The 22,870-nt window shown below is 42.0% G+C and overlaps 1 protein-coding gene across 2 annotated transcripts; it reads left to right on the top strand.

Moving 5' to 3' along the window:
* Positions 1-14,838: 14,838 nt before the first annotated feature.
* Positions 14,839-16,623, top strand: her9 (hairy-related 9). 2 transcript variants are annotated; one of them, XM_079226578.1, is made up of 4 exons: positions 14,839-15,047; positions 15,214-15,309; positions 15,406-15,493; positions 15,611-16,623. In XM_079226578.1, the coding sequence occupies exons 1-4, from the start codon at positions 14,940-14,942 to the stop codon at positions 16,183-16,185; spliced, it is 867 nt and encodes a 288-aa protein (XP_079082704.1). In that variant the 5' UTR covers positions 14,839-14,939; the 3' UTR covers positions 16,186-16,623. The 2 variants fall into 2 exon arrangements, with proteins under 2 accessions (XP_079082704.1, XP_079082703.1); XM_079226577.1 differs by having other exon boundaries at positions 15,608-16,623.
* The last annotated feature ends 6,247 nt before the right edge of the window (positions 16,624-22,870 follow it).

Below are 22,870 nucleotides of genomic sequence, written 5' to 3'. Positions count from 1 at the left end.
CCCAAATGGGACAGCCTGGCTGGATTCAGGGGAGACCTTTTCTTCAGCCTTTCAGACGTAGCCCAAAAATGTGAGAGGTGTCTGCACAGAGCAGCATCTCTCCCAGTGTGTCAGTGGGAGTAAGAGAGGCGTGAGTGTCCTGAGTGTGAACCTTTAATTTTTCCCTTTGCCAAAGAGTCATAAATGTCTTGTTCCTATTGTGTGGGAACTCATCTTGGACATTGTCCCTGTGGCTCTGCCCACCAGTAGCCAATAAGTGGAACATGGTCTCCTATCGAGCTGCAGTCTAGCATTCCTGGCATTTCCAGCCGGCTGTCTGGCATAAGGTCGAAGAGACACCGTCAAGCCGAGAAACCTTGTTTTGGTCCCTTTTCCTGGTGAGGAGGTTTTAGTTGTCTCCAGAGTGGAATGCCATTGTCTTCAGCATGGTCTCAGTGCAGAACCAAAACAAACTCATTTTGACCTGATGCAATGACATTTCCAGCTTCTGACCAACTACAACAACAACTATCAATATAACACAAAGACAAGCCTGGCATAACCCCCTGCTTACATTTGTGGCACTTTTTATTGTCCTTTTTAACATTGCCTGAAATGTACCCACCGATTCCTGCTGTTTGGATCACGTTAAGAGGGTGATAGTTTCTCTCAAAACTAGTAACACAAATACAAGGCTTGAATAGGTTTGTGTGTTCAAATGGAAATAATATAATGTGAAAATGACTTTGCAAATCCAATCTGGTCTTACAGAATACATGAAATGACCATGACCTGTTAACAGCACATTACATGGTGTTGGCACGTAAAACCTACACAGGACTTTAAAACACCAGCCCGGTGATTAAGATGTGTTTCCTAAACAATACCAAGTGGTATTGTTACCTGTATGTCACGTTTGTTTTGTTGCGCTGAATTAAACAAAGTTAAATTGTTTCCATGGTGCAGACATGTCATTTTAACACAATGTGATCCACCACCACTTAATGCACTGTTAACCGGTCATCCTCCTTTTATGTATTTCTGTGGGACCAGGTTGCAAAACTGCAGCCTTGATCATTTTCCATATTCTATTACATAAATGCACAAGTTATCAAAGTGAGATTTTGACTAGATAATAAAGTGGTTCCAAAGTTCCAAAGTTATACCTTGTGCTAGTGGGCGCATACTTTCCCTTTGGACAGAGCCAGGCTAGCTAAGCTAATCGGCTCCTGGCTCTAGCTTCATATTTAGCATCAGCAAACAGACAAGAGAGTGGCATCAAGCTTGTCATTTAACTCTTGGCAGTATTGAAAACAATAAATTAAGAACTGTATGCCAGTTAAATGCTTTCTCAGTCAGTGGTGCCCAACCTGTACATTTCACAAAGGTGTTGCAAGATAAATCTGATGGGCCATGAGATTATTAACAGTAGAGAATAAATGATCACTACCGATGAAGCAACTCCAGAAAGAAAGATGATCACAAGAAGCTTTTGACTGATTTCTACCTATAAGGGGAATTCTGTATTTAGGGTGGATTTCCTATTTAAGGGCCGCCACTCACAGTCTAATGTCTTCCCTCGCTGGGGTTCCTTCCTGGCTCCACTACTTCAGCTCCAGATTAAATGAGTAAAGAAGAGAGGGTGCAGCATCGCAGGCTATGTCGAGGTCGGCCATGAATTGCAGTCAATGAATCAATCAATTGGAGTCATGGACTCAACGGTAATGCCAAATAGAGGTAACCAGGGGCTTTCTTGTCCTTGTGTCAGTATGAATTGGGGATTGATAACATTCTCAATGGTGGCATTTTGCCTCGCCACACATTTAGAAGTTACATATAGAAGTTACAAAAAACACACAAGCTACATGAAAGCTTGAAAAAAAGGGTTTCTTTTAGAGCTTATTATTGTCTATCATATGAATGTTATTGCATTTTGTTCTTTCTTTGTTTTCTGGATCATGGAATAAGGAGTTTACTTACTCAGGCAGGGATGGTGATGAAAGAAAACAGTATTGAAATATTAATGAATGGTTTAAACACTAGAAGCTCTTATTATTACTACTTGATTATTCCTACTTGAGGGGAAAGTTGAGGAGGAGCATTAACTCTTACTTGCAGTCATAAAATAAAGTGTTAAAGTGAAAACAGCATGCACTGTGTGTAAGCGAACCCCGAGGCCCAGAGTTACCGCTCTGGATTTAAAGTCTCGTTACTGGGAGATTATTAGACTTAATCTAGTAAAGAGGAGCGTGAAGTTCCGATCACCCTGAAGGCCTCAGAGAGTCTTTTGAAACAGTGGGGGAATTCATCCGAGCCAGCCATATGTTGCCTCCCTCGTGCCTTCCCTCTGAGGGGGGAGAGGTGTGGCTAATTCAGTGAAGCCCATTCAAACATCACCTGAGGCTGTTAGCTGGCAGGTAGCACCTCAGCTAGCAGTCAGATCGATTTTATGTGTTGTGAAAGGCCTGAGATGTTGATGACGGAGCACCGGGTCACCCGCGGTGTGGAGGAGGGTGAGCTTTGCCTCAGGGCAGGTGGTGCTGCATGCCAGTGGAGCGGTGAGGTGCTGAGGGTGACCATCATGGGAGCCCTTTGAACTGCAGGCTGCAGGTGGAATGCGCTTAGTCAGCAGGTCACTTTTTTCATCCTGCTTAAGGGGTGAGCATGCAGAGTCAAGCTAATGCTAATTGTCCTTGATGTGGTGGCCTGTGACTGAGATTTACCAGTCATCATGACAAATCCATTGTCCATATACCCCTGCTCCTCTTTGATCTGATCAACCAAATGCTCATTATACCCATCACTACTTCCGAAGGTTTGCATGCAACAGAAAACTATTTGCAGAGAAGATAAAAAATTAAAAAAAACATATTCTAATTCTGCAACCAGGGTGTCCTGAATCTGCATACATCTTTTCTAGTATTGACCCTCAAGGGGTTTCTTTCACCTGACACGATTCATGCCCAGGACCAAAGATCTGAAATAGGAGTGAGCCTAAGGGCCACAGCTATTGTTTTTACTAGCTGAATAAAGCCATGATGTCCTCCCTACTGTTTCCTTCAACATAAATGTCAGAACATCTAATCCTCAATAGAAACTAATTTTGCAAGGCAAATGAATGATAAATGAGTGGAAAAAAACACTTTGCTTCCAGGCATATTTGCAAAACCATATATTCTACAGTATAATTAGAATAACTACAAAGGTTATTGTTCCTTGTAATTAAGTGAAATATTTTGAAGGTATTCTCAAAAAAACAGTGTTAATGGGGTTTATGTTATCTGCGCATTTTTTAGGACAAATTCTCTCATGTCTGCTATTTAAAAAAATTAAAATAACTAAAGAGTCAAAGTGTGTTTTGATTGTCCAAAAATATTGCTGAAGAGACTTTTTCTTTTGGAAAGAGCAAGGCATCTATGAAAGAGTGCCCATGATATTACATTTCTGTCATGTGCATTTAATCCACTGAAATTATTTTGTGGAATCATGAACTATTTTGTCTGTATTGGTGGTTGTTCAGTGTTTTGTAAGCCCATGCAAACTGGACAAAAGCTCAGAACTGATCATTTATCAATTTAAAAACAATGACTTGATGTAGAGAAAAATACCTTCACAAATACAACTGTGTGGCCCTGATGAGATATGAAGGAAGATTGAAGGTTCCTTCCTTATGGATATTGTGTAAACATCAATACAATAAAAACATGTCACATGCTTTGGTTGGGTGGGTTTTAGAGGTTACTACTTACATTTGTGCAATTTATTTTGTTTTAATTGGTAGCATCAATTATATTGTTTAAAAGGAGCACATGTATTCAGCAAATCTGGTCAGGTGTTCCTCAATAGGACAGGAGAATTTAATTTCCCAACAACATTATGTGAAAGTATTTGAAAAATTCACGTTTCTGCAAAGTTAAATTCCATTGGAGAGGATGTCGTTCGGATACTGTGATGTCAAACAGCGAACGCAGTCAGCTTGACTGGAGCCACATGACTCAGGAGACCTGCTATTTCTTCATGGGAATCCCTTTGTGTCTCCGCAGACCCGGGACATCTGACCCCAGGGGCTCCAGACCATTGGAGTATTGCACGCAGACACACCAACATGCCTCAGCATCACCCCCATGAATAAATACCGATTCACAGAAAACAAACTGCCTCCAAACAAGGGTGTGATTTGTTAGTCAAAATGAAGATGAGATATTGAATTTGCATCAGGTGGCTAGACTTCAAAGAAAGCGTACACCAAAGGTATTCGTTTCCATAATTGTTTTATTGACTGTTTGTACTGTGGTGATAGCATCAACACAAACAGTTGTAAACTTTCTGTCTGACTTTTATAAGAAGGGGTCTGTGAACAGGTTCTCCTGGTGGATTAACGGAGAGAGGTGTGCCTTTGCTATAAGGGAATAATTAAACAGATTAAGCTTGATCAACTCAGGACTGTTGGAGCATGTACTGTATATCTGATGGTGCTCTATGCGGTCCACTATGCTGCAGCAGCCCTGTCCCCGCTGTGCGTCACACTGCTGCTCACAGCCAACACATCAAGGACTCGGCCCCCGTATTCCCCTGTTAGCCCCCAGCCAGCCTCCAGGTGGGCTCTGCTAATGAGCCCCAGTCGTAGCTCCAGCGTGGGCCTCTTCTTCCCAGGGTTGGTGGGGCCACAGAGGGGGCAGAGGGGGTCTGCTGGCTGGGTCAGCACCAGGCAGGGGGCTAGGGCTGGGACAAGGAAGAGAAACACAAGAGGGAGAGCTGAAAATCACACGTTTCAGACCTTATTAATGGTGAGTTTGTATATGAGTGTGGGAAGATTGAGTGTGAGGGTCTTGTACGGCAAAAGGTTGTGCCACATGGTGCATTACGAAACAGAAGTCCATTTTGTGCTCTTTGATCTTTGTTTATTGTAATTGACTACACAGTAGTCCACTTGTTTCTGTGCTTGTTGAATAGGCCAGGCGGTAGGTTCTCTTTGCCTTTACAGTGTGAGATACTCTAGTAAACAACCCCTCCTTCGTCCGCGATGTGATACACGTGAAAGAGACTGCAGTGACTAATGGGAGTGTTTGTCTGATGCTGCCAGCCTCCGCTTTTGTTTCCTGGGCTTTTGATGTGATTGATACATGATGTTTTCAGAGACACAAATCGTCTCCTCTGCAATGTTTGGCCCTAAATAAAAGTTAAAGGGAGGGTACGCGCTGTGAAGTGTGTGAATCTCCACATCAGAAGGAAAAGGAAGGGCGTGTTAAGTTTAGAGGGGACTTTGATGATGGGATGATGTTCGAGGTGACCACAAACATGGACACCTCTTCAACCCTTGGCCCTTCAACCCTTAATGTCCATTGCTACATTCATGTTAAACTAGTAATGACCAACAGACTTAATAGGTTTCTTTGCCATTTTACTCTGGACAAAATCCCAGCAACTTGTCCTGCTAGTCTGTGTCCTTTGGTTTACCTCTGGAATGTGCTGAGCCCAGCCTCAGCAAGAAAACCATGACATAAAGGATCGAGTCAGGGATTGTCACTCCGCCAGCGTCTTGCAAAGTCAGCATCTCATGCGTTCAAAGGGGTGGAAAGGGAATTCTCTGTAGTTAATTAGAGTGCTGCCTTTTTCATGTTGAACTCTGTTCTTATGTTAATCAGAAAACTGTATTAGGTTTTTAACTGTTTGGTAAAACTGGCTTATAAGACTAGATTTAAATTAACCTGATGCTAAGTGGAAGGCTGAGCCAGAGATAAGGAGCGATCGTTATGTTAAAGTCTGGAGCTATTACCGGCCTCTGAGGACAGAAGTCAATGTCTTCATTTGTCAAACACACAACAATCACTGCTGATAATTAAATACTTTGGCTCCAATATCTCTCAACAGTGAAAAAGGTTTCAAAAGTAATATCTCGGCAAGTTATTACAAAATAACAAGTGTTGTGCTCAGTACAAAACCTGGGCCTTAGCCACAGAGCAACTCAACCGCCTACAGTTCAGTTGGAGATTCAGGTGTGTTATGCTCGTAATAATATGTGTTTGTGCTGCTAGCCTCAAGCAGGGCTACATATGTCTGGTAAGATCACTTTGTTCTCACTCCACATCAACAGATTTTTTGATTTTCAAACATTTATCAAATTTCACGCAGCTACCTCTGGAGCCACAAAAAGCTTCATACAACTTTTTCCATATGCAGTAGAACCCCTTAATTCTGCAAACTGATTGTTATGTGTACAGTCAGTGGAGTTGCCCTTAAAGACAATTTAGTCATACATTTCAATAATCTAGGCACAAAATGTTAAATGGAAAATGTAACCACTTTTTGAAACGTTCCTCAGCCGATATGAAAGGTGGTAATACATCTGTGACTGCCACACTGCCACACAGCCTGCAGCCTGTCACCTCGTCCCTCTGCGTTTTTTCGGTTCTCTAAACTCCATTATGGGTGTAAAAAGAGTTTGTTTTATTGGGGCACCATTTCTGCACATGTTGGATCTCCTGTGGTGCTGGTCAGTCACAGTGGAAAAGCTTTGCGTCATGGGTTCACGCCAACGCCATAAAGGAGTCTTTGTCACCGATGAGCGGGGTCATCTCTCTCTTCCACCGGCCAATAAACGTTCACATTCTCCACTTTTCTTATGATTTTGTTTAGCTCACAGCCTCCAAACAAAAGTGCAAAGACTTGAGTTATTCACAGGGAAATGAATAAAAGATTAATTTGCATTGATTTTGCTCCTCCACAAAAGGAGTCATTTTTTGTCCAGAAAATCTAGAGAGCAAAGCATTTCTTCAACCAACAAATTGAACAAAAAGATCAATGGCATCTTTTTATATGGCTATCAAGGAGAGACATCTCAAAATTGGTGCTTTGTGTTATATTAGCTTGAGAGATTTTCCACTTGGTCTGCAGACATAGACTGTGACTTTTGTGTGGAATTTACGCTTTGCTAACAAATTGAGAAAACATCTGTCTTAGTCCTGTGAAGGTTTGGAGAGATTCTTTATAAATCAAAGCTGATTGAGGAGTTGCTATGTTAATGCAGCGAGAAATGTGTCCTTTTCTGCTCTGTGTTCGTCTGTTTGACTTATTCAGCAGCATTCACCACAGCCTGTGAAAAGTCTTGTTCTCCTTTTACACGTGTTTGGTTTGGCTGGAATGGATTAGACACAAATTCAGTTGAAACCAAAAGAGAAAAAAAAAGCTGATTTTCTGCCTCGTTTTCTATGTGAATATTGTTTATTTGCCACCACAGTGACAATTGAAACAGACAAACTTCAGTAAAGCATAAGAAGCTTTCTTAAAAAAATATGTATACATGCAGTTTTCACAATTACAATTTATTGTATTCAATATAGGCTGCAGAAACATGGAAAGATGGATTTAGCCAAATAAAAATCAAACGCTAAAGGATGGACACAGCGTTTGTGTTTATGAAGTTCATGAAAAGCACTCATATTATGTCCCCTGCATATCAGTCAGCTTGCATTTGTCTTTATTAAAACAATTTTCTTGGCTCCATGATATAATTTACAAAACATAAACATGTCCACCTTATAAAAGAAGCTGTAAATCCGTTGTATGTCATGTGTATATCGAGCCAGGAATTAAAATGAACGGGACAAATTAAGGTTAACAGGAACATATGCATATTGTTGCACTCAAACATCACTTCTTTGACACTAAGTCGATTTTTAGATTTTCCTTGCCCTCCACGTTTGATCCTTTGTCTTCGCGGTGCCCACCCTCTGTTTTAAACCCAAGAACTTGTATGCAGAGGGATGAGGGGGTTGCCAGTCCCATGGAGCGCAACCTTGTTCAAGAGTGCCCAAGAGGGCCATATCTGTCATAGCACATTCCACTGTGGAGCTATGATATGAATGAAGTGCTGTGGTGTGCCCAAGCTGCAAGTGTGGAGCTCAAAGGGCTGCTGAAATGCTGTAATGTAATTATGTGGACAGTCTCTCAGATCCATTAGCTTGAAATGGTTCTACAGCTCCCATTCAGTCAGTGGGCTGCCATGTCTTTTCTCAAGGGGGGCTCTGAAGTCATCTGAAAAGACCTCCTCTGTACTCATTGTGCTCATTGTCTTTGTAAGCCTGTTATTAGTGGGGGAATCAAGTTACGGCACACCACTGATGAGAACTTCAGAGATTTTACAGTTACAGGTGGGGGGTTTATTCTTAACTGGGCATCTGTGCATATTAATCAAATCAAATTTAAAGAAAAATAATTGATTTCACCATGGGGTCAAGAACTCTCCAAACCTTTTCTTCCTTTAATGACTTCCTCCAATTATTAAATCTGTTTAAAGGTGAATTATTTCGAGTTATTTTTTGAAGACGTATGCCGCTAAAATTAAATGTAGTTATGAATATTTGCCTCCACCTGGTTTTTGATCATCTGAATGCTCTGACTTTTTTCAGCAGATGGGAATAATTCAGGACATGAATCGTTTAAAACAACAAAATAAACTCAAAGAAAAAACATTATTCACATCTTGCAAAAACATTAGTCTTTCCCCATGTAATGCAGAAATATATATCAAATTTTATTGGCACAATTTCTGGATATTCTTTCCAAAACATAGCTTTTTGCGAATTGAAAATATGGCCACAACAACATGTAATCTTTTTATTTGACAGCAGAGACGTTTAGGATTTTTTAAAGAAAAACAAAAACATGTATCTGATGATTTAACTTGGTAATTACTGTTTTCTTTAGTCACTGTGTGTAACACTCACATCTTGTTAAATCTAAGCAATATAAATGTGTTTATCCCACTTAAAAACTATTTAACAAGCTAGCCGTGAAAACTCTACTCTCATCCAAGTTTCTAGATACAAGTGTAGATTGCATTAGCGTTGTAGTTTACAAAACTTTCCTAAAACATTTATTTGGGAATCAAATTAAAGGTTCCAGCAATTTCCAAAAATTGATTTAGTGCTTTGTGTTTACCTAATCTCTTGCATTCACACAGACACCAGTGGAAATGTCCAAATGCGTCACTGCACAACTTTAAAGGCCTTTTCCCATGCATAGCAGTCTAGTGACCCATTCTAAATAACCTATATCATTGGGGAACTGTGGTTTATAAAGGAGTCCATTGGAACCTCTGCTGAAAGGGTTTTTTTGGGTGGAAGCCTGGATGAAAAGTGCAAAGAGGAGGATAAAGAAAAAGTATAGGAGATGTCAGGACGCCTTTGGAAGGAAAACAAACTGCAGAGACCAATGTGAGTTGACTTAATCTGATTAGACTAACCTCATCAACAGCCCACTTAAAAGGGAGAAGAAAGCCCTGAATTGGGGCGAGAAGCAAGAGAAAAGGGTCCCTCTCTGTTCAGAAAGCCAAAGAGGCTCTGTGAATACATCACATTGTACTGGACATGCTGGTCTGCAGATGGTAAAATGACAACAAGCCGCTTGAAAAGTGAGGCAAATATAATTGATCTCAGGGTTTTTTTCTGCAGGTATGAAAACAGCCGGGGGAGTAATGAGATTAAGGAAGAATAAAGTGAAAGTGCATGAAAAATACCACTTTCCCTCACGTTTGTGGTGCAAACATGCAGCTTTGAAGCCTTTGACTGAACACACCCTCCCCTGCCATGCCATGAGAAATATTTCCAAATTCATATTAATTTATTTAAATTCTGACCTCTTTTAAAGCACCCTGCAGTCTTGGTAATACATCAAACACAGAAAAGTTGAACAGGAAAATAGCTGTTTTAATACCAGCACAATTGATGGGTGTAAAAAAAAACTTTTTAATACATCTGGCCACTCCCTAAATTTAAGAAATCCCTAGCAACAATGCACATGAAATATCTCGTCCTGGAAGGGGAAAATCCCCTCAGATCATTTGCCAATGTCTGTGAGTGAAAGGGTACACACCTCTACGCAAATATTTGTTCATATTTACTTTAATTAGTTTCCATAATGAACCATCAACCCTGCGTTTGTGGTATTCTGCAAATCCCTCTACTTAAAGTGGGAGGTGAATGCAGCAGCCACAGGTGTCCTTTCACTCAGAAGCTTAGATCTGCTGCTGTTGGGTTTCTGGCTTTACTTGTTTCAGAAACCTCGCAGCACTAACTGGTCCTAACAGGACCTTTGAAGTCCTGCTGTCATCTCTGATGTGGAAACAGAACATCACACGATCGTGTCCTGATCGCCATCTTGCATCTGGATTTTACTTTGTGTCACCAGTGGTGGAGGAAGTATTCAGATCCTTTCCTAAAGGAAGAGTTGTAATGCCGCTCTATACTCAGTTATGAGCACAAGTCCTGCAGTGAAAAAGGGTCTTTAGTAAAAGTACATTTGTGTTATTAGCTACGAGTGAGGACCCTGAGGTTATATTCTCTCTGAGATACCGTTGTACAATTAGAAACTTTGTTACATATTTAAAGTTGACTAGTTTTAGATCAGTGAGTAAATGAATACATAATTCAGCATTGCTCCACATGAATTTTGAGCTTTGAAATGGCATTTAGACCTTAATGTTGAATAAGAAACGTAAATTGAACTTAGCAGATAAAATACAAAATAAATCCAATATATTACAGTATTGGAATTATTAAGGATGTGTCAAATGTAAGCTGTATTGTACAGTTGGAGTTGGTAGAGGTGGAGGTAATTTAACTATTTTGTATCCACAAAGTAACAAGTAACAAAGTTCAATATTTCTCTCTCAAATTAAGTGGAGAAAAACAATAAAGTAAGCATAACATTGAAATGCATTCCACCGCTGTGTGTTACCAACATTTGACATCTTTTAAATACGTTTTTTCAGGTTCAGCGGAATTCAGTTTGGCCACTTTTCTGCTTTGCTTCTTTGAAATAGCCACAGTATGTGAAACAAAGCAAAAGCCACCCAACAGGCATCGTGGCTGCTCGCTGTCTGGGACTCATCGTGGTAAACACACCGACTAGCACTTGATTGGGGAGTGTGTATAAAGGGATTGTCCAGCCGACACCAGCTAATACAGATATAATTGACTCTACTTCTGCATTCTGCACATGGATTTGGAGTGCACAGGCTCATTGTACAACAACAAATTAAGAAGGCGGCTTTCAAAAGGAGCCGCTGAGCATTCACCGGATCTGGACAACAGACTACTGAACTACAAACACAGCTTCTCCCTTCTGGGCCCTTTCATCTCCCCCTGCAGACCTTCACCTCATAAAGCTAAGTCAAAAAGCAAGTACTTTTGGCTCTTGTGGTGAATGTTGATTGTCTCTTATTACACAGCAGTGATTTTACATTCCCAGCGATGTCGGCATCAGCTTTAATGGTGCTCTAATGACGGAGTGTCTCAAAAAGTTTCTTTCAGTTGAAGGGGAATTCCTGCTCTCTTTGTTGTCTGAGCCCGAGATCTTTGAAACGCAGGAATGAAGAGGGGGGAATTATTGATGGATAATACCGAGAGTTGTCAGACTCGTTCTGACTTCAGATCAGGTTCAACAGGTGCCGCTTCACCTATACAGAGTTATTAAACCCAAATCGCATTAACTCCACTGCTGCAGGGAGCAGTTGTGTAATCTGCGAAGAGCTCTGTAGAATTAGATCTGCATCATTTGGGCCGATCCAAAAGCAAATAAAGGCGATGTGAGCCCGAGCACACACAGCTGGCTCTTGAGACTCAGGATCCTGGGTAAACAAGGGTCCAGCATGCCTCAGCACAGCTCCCCCATGGAGGGTGGGGGGTGCACTGAACAATGACTGATACTCTACTAGAGACTGGACTGAAGCGGGGCTTAGCAAAATTTTATTACATTTGGCCTGTTTCAATAGACTGCCGGGCCAAAAGAGGATCACAGACTTTGTCACCAGTTTTAAGATTACTATGACATCTACGCCTCCTTAGACTTTGTAAGGCTCCTATTGTTGCAGTACACCTCCTGATTTAACATGGAAATCTGTTGCACTCTCACATAATAAAGGTTTCATTGGTGTTCCGGCTGAAAATTTATGAAAGGTCACCGGAAACTGTCACATTGTGTTTTAAGAAGAACCTGGTATCAGCAACTTCATGTGTTACTTTATCTTATTTTTATTAATAACCATATCAGTGTTTTTGCACTACTGGGACAAACATCAACATCAAATTAGATTTCTTCAAAGCTTTTTTTGTTTCTGTTTTACAAAAAGCTGTAAAACTGGCTTACGTTAGTTAATATTGCACAGTAAACATCATGTCTGCTTTTATGTTTGTAATCGACTCAGCGTTTGCTGCATTACAAATTACACATATAAAGTACATATTATAAACTTTATTTTGAATAAAAGTTGATAACAAAATAAGTATTGGCATGTATGTCTGTAAAATCGTTAATTATGCAGTTTTATGTGTGTATTTGTACATTCACATAGATTTCACATGCAGGCATATACAGATCCTACTGTTTGAGTACAGGGTGTATATGTGTGTGTGCATGTTTGCACACATGTGCAATAATTGCATACTAGATATAAATAAAACATGTATATACACAGCATTTGTTGTTTGCAAAACCTTTGATTTTTCGGGCATTATAGTTTATATAAAACATATACAGCACATATTGATTTTGTAATATGGATATAAAGGATATACTGTATATACGACTATTTCCTTGAGTGGTTTCTTTCTCAGATCTTCCTCTTGCCACTTAATTTCTTACTTTCATTTGTTCACTACTTTTGGGTAAAATCTGAAATTTGACCATCTTTGATTTGAGTCTGATTTAATAACCATTAGTCAGATATAAGAATAACTATAAATTCACCAGATTATGAAAACATTAGGTGCAATACACACTGTTACTATATAAAATAGCTTTTGTATTTTGCAAAATGTTTTGTTTATTACTAATTTTCTATTAATTTGGACACATATGTGCCACCTTGTGGTCATCTCAGTACAATGCTCATAAAAAAGTGTTGTTCTTTCAAAAAACGGTTGCCTCTATAGTTCCTAGTTTATATGCCACAGCAAACAAAAACTAAAAAACTAAAATCACAAGCAGTTTTAGAACTTGTAAGGACATTAACTGATATAAATAGGAAAACTATTTGCAGAGCACAGACAAGATACTCTTTACATAACATATAACACATCCATACACACCTATTCCACTAGGGTACAGTTGATGTAGGCTTAATTCTAAATGACTTTATTAATGCTTTGTTAAGACTTTGACTGCTTGTATTTATGTACTTTGGTAAATGAGATTGAATAACGTTTTACAAATCCGTCGCTAGATGGTGCTCTTCTCCTTCAAACATTGTCACTAACGGCATGTTTCAAACACTGGCACATAACTCTAATAAAAATGACCTTAAATCTTTGGGGAAATGTCTTTGTGTTTTGATAATTACACATTCATCATCTACTATTTTCTTCTTAAATATGCATCATATGAAACGCCCTGTCACAAAAGCCTTATAGTTGATTGTTGGGTTAATATTATTTTCTTGTAGCTTACTTTTAATGCAGACATTTTCCGGTGATTTTCCTTTCCATAAATGCTATTATGCAATAGGGCTGCGGAACAACTGCCTCTTCTTCAAAGGAAGCTGAGATCCTGCGGCCCAAATACATTTCAATATTAAATGTAATCCATTGTAATGATTCACATGTGCATGTTCTACTGTATTCAAGTCTACTGTTACTATCACTCTATTCTACTTAAATATAATGTTTCCAGATTCAGGCTCGACATTATATGCTTCTTGGTCTCCAGGATGTAATCTGCAAATGCTGGCACGTGCTCCGCGTAGACCGGAGAAGACTTTAAGGGAACGGCACGCGGACAGATGTGCCCCCTTCTCTTCCTCCGCCTCCTCCTCCGCCGCCTCCTCCTCCTCTTCCCCTTTGAGCGGCTTCCGCGCCGGGATGATTGACATGGAGCTGCTCACACAGCCAATCAGAGTGCGCTCTGCCCTATTTGCATAGCGCTGCCGCATGCCATTGGCCTGGTGCGTGCTACTGCAAACCGCATCGCGTGCCATTACCGACGTCTTCTCCGTGGAGGCGCACGAGGAGTCTTAAAAATAGATAATGCGTATTTGTTTTCATGCAGGGCCAAGAAAATGTTTATGCTTGACAACGTTTATGTATCGACTGTGTCGCTATTAGTCGCAGCAGATTTTTAAACTTAGAAAAGAGAAGATACAAGTTTGTAGGAAAAACATGAATATGTTGGGACTTGCAAAACACACACACACACACGAGCACACATGCACACACACACGAGCACACGCGCACACACATTACACCATTCACCTAAATATTCACTTTACTCATTATTTTGTCAGAAGCATGAATCAATATTCAGCGATAAAACAGTGAAATAATTCATCTTCATAAACACAAGTATGCTACTGCCTGCACTGTGGCTTGGTCAATACTCTACATTCTTCCAGTACACACACACACACACACACACACACACACACACACACACACACACATACACACACACACACACACACACACCAAGCCTATACCATTTTTGACGTGCACGGAGCAAAGTTGGAAGCAAACATCCAGCGCATTCCCTCCCTTATCACTTCACAGCCCTGCCGCCGCGGCTCGCTCCGCTTTGTTGTTTGTCCCTGCAGGGCTGATTGAGCAGCGCGTGACTGACGGCCCGCGGGGGTGTTGTCCAATCAGCGGTCTGCCCCGCGCCCAATGGGTGAGTCCTCTCTGCCATTGGCTGAGGCGAGTGTGGGAAAGAATGCAGAGAGGGTTTCACACGAACTGGGAGCACGCGAGCCGTCTATAAGTACCGCCGCGGCGTGTGTCGGCGGCAGAAGCGGAGACTGTAGCGCGCGCTCCTGAACTCAGATGACCGCTCAGCGATAACAAGCGACGTAACGCAAACTATAACCGGCGGGACTGTCAGGCATCACGCAAACGTTCAACGCTTTCATTTACCCCACCTGGAGCTTCTAAAGAGGATTTACTTCTTTACGCTTTTACCTGGTTTGCTCGACAATGCCAGCTGACACTATGGAGAAGCAGACGGCATCCCCTCTGGCCGGTGCTCCTGCAAACGGAACACACACACCGGACAAGCCGAAGAATGCCAGCGAGCATAGAAAAGTAAGTTTATTCTGTATTTTGTATTGTTCTTAAGGGAGAACTTTGCAATGATTATTGTTCGTATTGCAGTGAACGCGTTTGTTATACACATGACGTGCGCAGTGTGCAAGTCGATATGTGTACATGGAGATCAAGAGATTCATGTAGAATTGTTCATTCTTTGCAGTCATCCAAACCCATCATGGAGAAACGACGGAGAGCAAGAATAAACGAAAGCCTCGGACAGCTCAAGACTCTCATCCTGGACGCACTTAAAAAAGATGTAAGTTGAGATAATTTTAACTTCCATTTTGTGTTTTTGAAACATGTCGTTTTTAATTGAATGCATATTCAACTGCTCATGTCATGTCCTATGCAGAGCTCCAGACACTCCAAGTTGGAGAAAGCGGATATTCTGGAAATGACAGTGAAGCACTTGAGGAACCTGCAGCGTGTACAGATGAGCGGTAAGTTCAATACAATAAGTGGATATTTAAAACACTACGTATGAAAGCATGAGGAAGCTGTTGAAAGAGTCACAAACGCGTCTCTAATTTCCGCCCCCTCTCTCTCTTTCCCAGCAGCTCTCTCAGCAGACGCCACCGTCCTGAGCAAATACAGAGCCGGATTCAACGAGTGCATGAACGAGGTCACCCGCTTCCTGTCCACCTCCGATGGGGTGAACACGGAGGTGAGGTCGAGGCTCCTCAACCACCTGTCCAGCTGCATGGGCCAGATGATGGCCATCAACTACCCGCAGCAGGTCGCGTCCCAGCAGGCGCACCTGGCTCAACCGCTCCACGTGCAGCTCCCATCCACGCTGCCCCTCAACGGCATGGGCTCCAAACTCAGTCCCGGCGAGGCCCTCTCCCCCAAGGTCTTTGGTGGGTTTCAGCTTGTGCCCGCAACTGATGGACAGTTTGCGTTTTTGATCCCTAACCCGGCCTTCGCCTCCGCCACGTCCCCCGTCATCCCCCTTTACGCAAACGCAGGAGTGCCTCTTACGGTCAACGCCAGTCCCGTGCACGGAGGCTCGTCATCGACTGCAGCTTCACCAGTCCACGGCATGACGTCGTTCTCCGGGGGGTCCCAGGCGGGCAGTCCGGTCGGAGTCAGCGCCGGCTCGGAGGGCAACGACCCTGTTTGGAGACCCTGGTAGCGCAAGGGACAAGAGACTCATGCCAGACTAGTTTGCATTACTTTTCCAGTTTAGACATTTAACTGACTGCACAGACAACTGTTGCGGGGTTTGAACCTGTGACTTTTTCGCTACGGGACGGTAACTCTAACCACTTAATGCCCCCAGTAGTTCTCATTGTTTCGTTTTATGGAACATTGTTTGCCTTACTTGGCACACTTTTTTTTGTTATTAGAATTTGTTATCTGATTCCAACATTTGGATGTCGGTGATAAATATGCTGTACTTGTGGAAGATTTATAGGATTTTTTTGTATTATGAAGTACTTTTTATGAAAAGATTTTAGTTTTGTACAGATTTGTTGTTGATTGTTATACCAAAGCTGTGTTTTATATTCTTTGTTGTTTTGTGTTGAAAAGAAAAACTGAAGTTGGCTGATGGCCCATTGTTTAAATAAATACTTTTCAGAAATGAATGTATTGTCTACAGCCTGTTTCTATCATCATACTGCTTTATTATACTATTTAAGAGTATTATGGGTCATTCAGTCGTTTTTGAAGCCATGCGTAAAAGGCACATTTCATACATAAAAGGCACAGGTGAAGTGCGGGCATATACCATTTAAACAGATTCACAGTGGTGATAGCTAAACCCAAATCGAAGCTGCAATCTATCGATTATTTTCCCAATATGAACTCCTATATCGATTAATCTACAAGTTGTAAGTTGCCACCTTGTCACCAGTTTGGCGGGAGCTCCTTACATCTGGCCCGCTGGAGAATGGTCCAGCGGACAATGGGGGTGTATTTTTCTATTGCTATAAAGGTAATTAAAAGTTTGAAAGGGGTCTCATCCTGTATGCAGCGGGAGCTTTAAGAAGTCTTAAACCCTATTCACGAGCCTGGGAAATGTGCTCAGGGGTTAATGTCACTAACAGATTGCCTCGGTGAAAGGAGAATATGGAAGGATCCTCGCTTCCTTTTGTGTATCAATTGTTCAATTCCACTCCCAGTGGGCCTACACCTCAATAAAGGAGAAAACGAGGGAGCTTGGTTCGACTTTGTTTTGATGGCGGGGAAACTTGAGGAGGTCGGGAAAGATAAAGAAACGTATTGCAGGTTGAAGAACATGTTCAGCGATTCTGACTTCCTCTTGAAGTCACTCGCTTTCTCTCTCACGCAAACGCACTGACAAGATCAGATCATGGGAATTGGCCTTTTTATTTATATACAGTCCGTGGCCACATATGGCCAGGTGCTTTTTCCTCTCAGCTTCAAGCAGTTTTTTCTCCCTCCCAGTGTATTAAAAGTCTCCCTTTCAACCCGCCTCCCTCCCCTGTCTCTGTTTGTCCCAGGGTGTAAACTTATCTTTCTCCGGTGAGTGGGGTCCGGAACTGAGGGCCGTGTCTCTGGGCCGGGTGGCGTGGCGCTAGCCGTGTGTCAGCCACATGCAGCCAGCGGGCCCCTTTACTCGGGATTAGGTTACAGCCTGTTGACCGCCGCTCAAAACCCCATAACATTTAATACTCCACCGGCGCGCCGTGGGTGCGCATTGCTGGCACAATGGAGTCGGTTTAAAAGTGTTTCTTCGCCCTGACCACCACCAGCAAACACATGATAAACATTATGCTTCCTTCATTTCAAAATATCTTTAGTTATGCAGAAACCATATTGACAAATATGCCCGGCCAGAAAACATGCATTTGGGATAAAGATCACATGATTAAAGAAAGAGTTTGGAACAAGTTACTTATACAAATACGCACATAAATAATTAATGAAAACACGCCAAGTTATTGACACTCTCCTAAAAAAAAAGTAAGAATTGTTGACAAAATAAAAATAAATACGCTTTTCTGTCCTGCGACTTGGCCTAATTGTGGTTTTGGCACTGATAACTTGCCCTGCTCCTGATATTCATCTTCCTCTAACAGTTGGACTGGTTTGTTATGAGTTGCGTTCTCACTTCCCCGCTGAGTGCCAGTGCCCTGCAAATGACACCGTCTGTAAACGGCGCACTGAAACCACCGCCAGTGATGCTCAAGCAGCTTCCTCCTGCGAGGAGGCATACTGAAACACTAGTTGGCAGCGTGTGTGGGTTCTGCGGTCGCTTCTACTGCCTTCGTGTCTGAGTTGATAGCTCAGAGATGCCTTTGTGGAGCTGAGGTCGTGAGAACCGAGCGAACTAGTCCGCCTGCGGCCGGGCACAGCGCCAGTCAGTAAATCCCCGCTGGCAGGCCGGGTCTTGCAGCCGCTCTGCGGAGGTGAGGGTGAGGAGGCGAACACACACGCGTGGCCGCCAAGAAGCGAGCCTGGACCGGTGTAAATACGAGGCATCGTTGGAAGTTGACTGGAGAGTCTATCCTATTTTTAAATGGCAACATGTTGCATGCTGTTAGCAAGCCAGGTTAAAACTGCGGTTTCTGCCCTGGTGTTGCAATAAAAAGGAAGATTAATGAAGCACATATTCATATACTGTTTGCACCGAATTAGCAAGTAAAAACAGTATACTATAAGACAAGACATTTAACAAAAGTGATAAAGAAACAGGTGGAGGAAGAGAGAGAGAGATAGAGAGTCACTCTAAGATAAATGTAACACAAAGCATTGGAAATAATAATCATGATAACAATGATGACACATAATGACACAGTAGAACATGCATTTAGGCTGAAGTATCATGGCATTATGCAAATGTTAGATGCTATAGAGTAAATTAGACCTATATCCGGATAGGCTGGTTGGATCCTCAATTCTGCATTCTTGGCCTGCTCCAACGGGGCAACAATATATATATATATATATATATATATATATATATATATATATATATATATATATATATATATGACATTCGTATTATCAAGCATATATAGAAACAGGCGGGAATCCGTCTTCGCCGATGAAAAGAATTTCTATAGAGGACTGCATGTCCCTCGGGGATCTGCGCCATTACGTCCCCTGGGAGAAGCTGCTATTGAAGAGGGTAGGGGTCGTCAGAGGAGCCACAAATTATCATTCTCATTAGCGACTGAATGGAGGAACGCGCGCACAACGTTGCCGCCAAACTCTTATCATCGGTTCTCCCTCCAAATTCCCAATTGCCAGCACTTAATGCTTGTAGTTACAGCGAGTGTTGCATCTTTCATGCAGGACTGCAGCACATAAGGGGAGGCACATGTCTCTCGTCTCCTTACTTTAATTAAACACCATGCTGGACATCAACTAAGCTCATCAAATTAATAAACAGGGCTCTCAAGTTTTTAAGACGGGTAAGAGTGACATATCCTCCTCCTCCTCCTCCAAATAAAAATGCATATTGACAAACTGTTTTAATCTGAATTAAAAAAGGAAGTATTGTAAGAGTTAGCAAACTTTTGATTTTGGTGTTATTTGAAGGATTATTGTTTCTCTTTCTAATTTTGCCATGTCAATTCATATTATTTGAGAAAGGTATTGTTTTTAAAAAAAAAAGTATTTCACTTAATTCATTAAAACAATTGAAACTTGGACGTTATAGTTGTCAATAGAGATGTGTTTTCTGGATCAGCCTTATAGAACAGCGGTTCTTAAAGAAGCCATAAGCTTTAAACATGCTAGGCAACCATGTGCCATTACATCCAAAGATATAATCAAGAGATTGTCCCAGCTAATTCCTTCTCACTGGTTGAAAACTTTAAAAACTCCCCATTTTGCAGATTACCTTTGTCAGGAGACACATGCTACATTCATTTAGGATTATTCTCAATATCTCTCAAGCAGCAGATCACAAAGAGCCTTTTTTTTTGCTGCGAACAGTTGTCTTCTACTCTGAATATGAATATAGAAAATACTCTGTTGCCCGGAGGATTGTTTGAGAGCTCCACTGCTCTCACTTTCACACGGATGCCCGGCTATATTTGCTCCTCAATGTGAAGACGCTGCAGCTACGAGGACATAAGGACATGTTCTGCATGCTTTGGCCACAGGTTTTGCTCAGGGGAAAGGCGGGGCTGGAGCATGCATCAAGCATTAAGTGTTTTTATGTGTCAGCCGGTGTGTGCACATGGACACTCCTCCTTGCACCTGTTTTCTGAGAATCAGAGGGAGTGATAGGGAGAGGCACAGGAGGAGACAGATAGACAGATTGAGAGGAGTGAGGCCTGATTAAAAGGTGTTGAAACTAGTCCAAATGCTTCCCTGAAGTGTATGATTCAACAGTGACTTCTGTGCAGGTGTTTGTTTTGAAGGGCGTTGGAGACTGGGGATTAAGTCAGTACATTTTTAGTGTCATTTCCCATTTGACTCCTTGCCACTTTATTATCAGGTGTTCCCTTTTTTATGTTTTAGCCACACACGCTTTCCTCCTCCCACCACTCGCTCTTTTTTGGCTCCCTCCATGCAAGCTTCAGTCCTGTCTCGGTATTTATAGCAAGGGACCACTTATCCCCGGGACTGGGTGTGAGGTGTTGGGTGTGTGCAGACGGAGGAGGTGAGGCTCAGACCCAATGGGACGCGTCAAGCCTGATCAAATTTCACAGGGTGCCGTGTGGGCTCCGTTGATCCTCTCTGCTTGTCCACAGAACGTATTTCTGAGGCCAGGTTTGGCTTTTCAGCCGCTTCTCCTGTTTCAAGACATGAGGCTTGTGGCTGACAGCCTTTGCAACTAGTGCAGATTCCACAAGAGAAAGTAAAGAGTCCTCTTGACAGGGCTATAGAGGTCAGCCTGCAGACTCCTCGGGGGCCTTGAAGGAGCTGTGTGTTTGAATGCGGACACATTTTATTTATGTATCTATTGAGGGGGTCATCCCTGTCTTTCCCCTGCATCTGTCGCTCTATTTTAGCTCTGGGTCAGAGTTCAGCAGCACGAGTCTCAGAGGTAAATACTTAAATAAGGGGGTCCTAATGGGATGTATGAAACAATGAAGAGATGTTATAAGATTGTGGAGCTTGAGAAAAGAGACCGTGAAAACAGTTTCCCATTTTCCCACGAATATCAGAAATAACACTGATTACCGTTAGTAAGAACACTTACTTTGTGATTATAGAAATATAATAGACTTGACTGGACTCATTGTTATGATAAATAAAATATTGTTCTTACTGTTGAAGGTGATTAATAGGCTGTTATTACTTTACACTATAATACATGTTAATGTTTTAAGTTATACAGGATAAGACATACATCCAATAAACAAATGAGTGTCATCAACATACAGGATGCAGTGTTAAAGTCCACATTGTGACACAAGCAAACGTATTTGAAACAATCAAAATCTCACATGATAAATAATGGAGTATCATGTTCATTGTCGTGGCGAATATGATTATTGATCGGTGATCAATGTGTCAATTTCCCTTAATGTTTAAATTGACGGAAATAGATAACTCAATATCACCACCTAGTGAAACCCCCCAGGACTGCATTCCAGCGTGTGAGCGTGTGTTTGTGAGGGTGCCTGCGTGTGACTCACCCTGTGTCTCACCACATGCCCAGACGTGTCCCCAATTTGACACTTGAAAACATCATGGGCAGTGATCTGACTCAAGTGTGTCTCTTCAAGTTGCCACCGCCTGTTGTTTTTGTGTGAGTGTATTTCATCCTCTTCCTCTCCTTCCTCTTCTTTCTCTGCTTCCGCTCCTTCTGTGTGTGTGTGTGTGTGTGTGTGTGTGTGTGTGTGTGTGTGTTTGTGTGTGTGTGTGTCTGTGTGTAAAGTATTCCATTTGTAATACTCCACTAACAACCTCTGTTTTCTCGTATCAAACACTCGACTCTGTAGGTTTGGAAAGCAGAAGCTGTAGTCACCTTGGATTCAAAACAATTACAATGGAACTCAGGCTTTTGACATCACTCATAAACATACAACCTCTATTTCTTTACACATATTCTTGTTGCTGACAGTTAGCCCTTGACATTTTTCACTCACAACAATCTACTACTCACAACTTTCAAATGCAGGCGACTGAGATACAAAACCTGTATGAAACCATGCTGGCAACCAATAGAAACAGTTTGTGCTTAATAGCTCTTTGTCTCTCTTTCACTCACTCTCTCTTTATGTTACAAAAGATGCAAAGTAAGCATTCTACACAATTTTGAAACGATTATTACCAGAAGATCACACAGTCCCTGTCTTGTATTCAGCAAATGAAATATAGGCGTATTTGACAGAAGGATATTCTACTTTGGGAGGTGTTGAAACGTCGTATTTCCTGACCGGCGATCCCACGGTGCTGAGAAAGGTGCTCCTCTCTGGGCCCTGGCTGAGCTAGGTGGTGACAGCAGCACTGTTGCTGGAGCATTATCACTTTAGCACAGTAGAGACGAAGGCATTGTCCCCTAAACAGGATGTCCTGGTGTCTGGTCCCATCTCATATGGGCTATCCTTTGTTTGAGTCTCTGTCTGTGGACATTGGGGCAAATCCTTGAAGCAGAGGTGACCAGGATTGGAAAAGTTGCCATCACTATTATAAAATGTAGGGATCTCCCTTCCTTCCATGTCAGTAGATCAGCTTGTTTTTTTTTTTCCTTTCTTTGTCATGAAGTCTTCAACACATGGCTTTTGATGCAAAATGCCAAGCTGGAACTGAAAATGTAGTGTAGGCGATGAGAGCATGTGTGTCATCGTGTGTTTGCACTGCGTGTGGTAGGGAGTTATGAGATGAGCCCTTGTCTTTTTCTTTTCTTTTTCTTTCTTCTTCCCCCTCCGCCTCTTTTCATGCCCTGG

The sequence above is a fragment of the Taurulus bubalis genome, assembly GCF_910589615.1.
Source record: "Taurulus bubalis genome assembly, chromosome: 11".
In the NCBI taxonomy this organism is placed as follows: Eukaryota; Metazoa; Chordata; class Actinopteri; order Perciformes; family Cottidae; genus Taurulus; species Taurulus bubalis.
Note: the sequence above shows the minus strand (reverse complement) of the source record. Positions and strands in the feature narration are given on the sequence as shown.